Raw genomic sequence first — 1,739 nt, forward strand, 5'->3', positions numbered from 1 at the left:
AGAGAGAGAGAGAGAGAGAGAGAGAGAGAGAGAGAGAGAGAGAAATTGGAAGGAAGACGAAGAAGAAGAAAAACTAATTGAGAAATAGTTATTAATAAAAACTTAAGTTTAATCAGATTCACGACATGTTTCTCGTTTGCAGCAGAGTTTATTCTATATTATCATGGATACATTTATTGCACAGAAATGTATCCGTTTTCCGGTTCTCCAAAATGTATCATAACTGACGTAACGTGTGATAAATTTCCCGGCGAACACGAGGACGGCGAGCGTCGGGAGATTTTCCGGATCGTTCCGCGGAATGTAGTGGAAATTCAAATTGGCTCCGAGAGACGTGAAAATGTGGATATCGTTTCAGATATTTGTATCTCGTACGCGTAGACATGACTCTCTCTCTCTCTCTCTCTCTCTCTTTCTCTCTTTTTCTCTCTATCAATCGTAAATCCTATAATAAAATAAAAAAATGTGTTTATATGCGCGCGTGTGATTGGCGATACCGTTTATAAAAATGATCAATTTTCCCACCGGTGCGATCGACTCATTTTTTTTTTTTACCGCGATAGGAATCGGTCACGAGGTAAAACGAGATACAAGATATTGGCGAAGAGGAAGGAATGAGTTTATTGGTATCAGATTTGCGATGAATTTGATGCCACAGACGACTCTACATTTAATATAAATTGGATTATTCCAAGATAGACACATATTGCAAAGTATATGAATATTCGTAATCTGTAGTAGCCTGTTTTTTTGAGATTTTTATATATATTTCAAGATCATTTTGTGCATTTATATATAAGCAGTGTGAAAATATGAATTTTACTGTAAATGCAAAAATCCTATTTTGCTGATATGAAACTTTTACATCAAAATTTTAGCTTCTTCTGTTGGGAACTACATCCATTTTCAATAAATTTAAAATCTCTCGATATAATCTGCTATGTCTATTTCATATCTGTCCACAATGTAACGTAGGAATTTTAATACCTTAGATTGATATTGAAACTTTCAATCTTTCGTTCGCAACCAAATGATTAGAATGTCGGTTGCACGAATTTTTAGATTATAAATTTTTACAGAAAATTTCTTAATATAGATACAGAATATTTCTTATTTATAGAAAATAATATCTTAGTGATCTTGTATGTACTCGCGAGAGAAAAGATCTTTTGAAATAAATTTACTTTAATGCGCGAGACAAAATTAGAAGTGATTTTAAGTAGCGTGGAAAGATAATTTTTTTTACTGCTCGCCGTAGCGAGACATAAATAAGAGAGTTACGACGACTTTTGAGAATCGTGGAAGAATAAATCAATTGGATCGTATCAAGATCTGTGATTGAGAACTAATAGTGAGTGCCAGAAACTGCATTCCGAATCATGCGCGCATCCAACGGCTAAAATTGCTTCAACTACTTATCTGCTTTGTCGCCGGGAGCGAGACGAAGAGATTGCGATTACATTTCCTTTACGCCTAAGAAATGAGCCAGGGTGAAAGACACGTCAAGTATGGTCCGAAGGGCCCACCTCCGCCTCCGCCGCCGCCACCCCCTTTACCAAAGCTTCCTGCTTACTCGCACCAAAAACTCTTCAAGAAATGCAAGAGTGCCACGTTTCAGCTGGATGGCGCGACGTATACGATAGGTAATTGTGTTACGCGATTCAATCAATATAAAATCTTTTTTATATTGAGAACCGTAATCAATCGGAAGCCATTTAAAAAAGATACATATATATATA

At 36.1% G+C, this 1,739-nt stretch overlaps 1 protein-coding gene across 5 annotated transcripts in view; it reads left to right on the top strand.

Moving 5' to 3' along the window:
- Positions 1-1,739, top strand: part of LOC115238326 (calcium/calmodulin-dependent 3',5'-cyclic nucleotide phosphodiesterase 1-like) — a 99,085-nt gene that overhangs the window by 24,699 nt on the left and 72,647 nt on the right. Inside the window, exon 2 of one of the 5 annotated variants that reach the window (XM_029812042.1) lies at positions 1,259-1,643. The exons of 3 other annotated variants lie outside the window; for them this stretch is intronic. In XM_029812042.1, coding sequence (XP_029667902.1) covers positions 1,481-1,643 — 163 coding nt within the window. In that variant the 5' untranslated portion in view covers positions 1,259-1,480. Of the gene's footprint in view, positions 1-1,120; positions 1,644-1,739 lie in introns of those variants that run through there. One more of the 5 variants, XM_029812041.1, reaches the window with a different exon arrangement.

The sequence above is a fragment of the Formica exsecta genome, unplaced genomic scaffold (genome assembly GCF_003651465.1).
Source record: "Formica exsecta isolate Colony F162 unplaced genomic scaffold, ASM365146v1 scaffold333, whole genome shotgun sequence".
NCBI lineage: Eukaryota > Metazoa > Arthropoda > Insecta > Hymenoptera > Formicidae > Formica > Formica exsecta.